Source organism: Dendrobium catenatum, unplaced genomic scaffold, assembly GCF_001605985.2.
Source record: "Dendrobium catenatum unplaced genomic scaffold, ASM160598v2 original_scaffold_173604, whole genome shotgun sequence".
NCBI classification, from domain to species: Eukaryota; Viridiplantae; Streptophyta; class Magnoliopsida; order Asparagales; family Orchidaceae; genus Dendrobium; species Dendrobium catenatum.
This window is the reverse complement of record NW_021492026.1, coordinates 1-1,137: the sequence shown is the minus strand read 5'-3', so window position 1 is coordinate 1,137 and position 1,137 is coordinate 1. Positions and strand designations below refer to the sequence as shown.

At 38.4% G+C, this 1,137-nt stretch overlaps 1 protein-coding gene across 1 annotated transcript; it reads right to left on the bottom strand.

Moving 5' to 3' along the window:
- Window positions 1-254: 254 nt before the first annotated feature.
- LOC110097142 (zinc-finger homeodomain protein 2-like) lies at window positions 255-1,100 on the bottom strand. Its single transcript, XM_020823387.2, has one exon. The coding sequence runs from the start codon at window positions 709-711 to the stop codon at window positions 268-270; it is 444 nt and encodes a 147-aa protein (XP_020679046.1). The 5' UTR covers window positions 712-1,100; the 3' UTR covers window positions 255-267.
- Window positions 1,101-1,137: the final 37 nt, after the last annotated feature.

Sequence of the window (1,137 nt, the reverse complement as noted above, 5' to 3'; positions counted from 1 at the left end):
CATAATAATAGTATTAATAGCTTTAAATAAATAAATTATAATCATTTTAAATTCAAAATAGTGCAATATGAGTTAAGATATTTTGAAATAAATTTTAACTTAGTTTATTCTCAACATATTTTTAACTAGAAAAAAATAACAAATTTTATTGAATTGAATTTATTTTGACATAAATATGATATAAAATTTGATTAATTTTTCATATATTATAAACAAAAAAACAAAAAAAAAATCCCCTAAATTGGCAACGGTCATCTTCAAGTAAAATCAAGGCTTTGTTTCATACTTCCTCTTATTATTTCTCATCCAATTGAAGAAAGCCTTCTCCTCAATCCCCACTTCCTCACAGAAGCTCTCCACCTCTGCTCTCAACCAACCAACACGCCAACCCAACAAGCTCGCGCAAGCCAGCATCTTCTCCTTCTGCTCCGCCGTGAACCGCCGCCGCCTCCTCCTGAACAGCTCCTTCTTCCTTCTAATTCCGCCGGCTCTCGGCCGACTCGTCGACGACTCCGCCGTCGACGGCGACCGCTCCGGCTCTCTTTTCAAAAAGTTTTTGCGGTGGAAGCTGCGATGGCAAGAGCAGGCGGCGCAGTTAAATACTGCGGATGGATCGTTGCCTGAAAAGAAGAACTGGCAGCCATCTACAGTGTGGAAACCTGGAGCGACGCATTGGTTCTTCAGGCATTCTCTATATTCTACTGCCGCCATGAATCCTAAGACCTAAATTGCTGGAGCCTCCCTCCAATATATAAGCTTTATTATCAAACTTGTTGTAGCAGTTATGCAAATATTTACCTATTCCCAAACATTAGAAGACAGCACTATCTATAGATAATTGTCTAAATACAATAAAGCATGAGCCCTCTCATGCAAATATTGTCTGTATCATTCCAAATCAATGAACTTTTAACGTATATAGTTTTACATGCTAATATATATGTGCTTTTACTATGGCGGTGGTTCCAGAAGAACTAAAAGTTCTTCATGCTATGCTTCCTATAGTGTAACATTCTTCAAGGTCGAACTCTATCACGGGGCAGCACCCCCAACAGTTATTTATAAGTTTGTCCCCCTAAAAATTAAGGCTGATTCCGCCCCTGTCCACAAGCCGTTCAAATTTAGATTGCTATATAT

Bases quoted from the DNA above. Each gene is read 5' to 3' on its own strand.
- LOC110097142 (XM_020823387.2), bottom strand. From the start codon at position 711: ATGGCGGCAGTAGAATATAGAGAATGCCTGAAGAACCAATGCGTCGCT.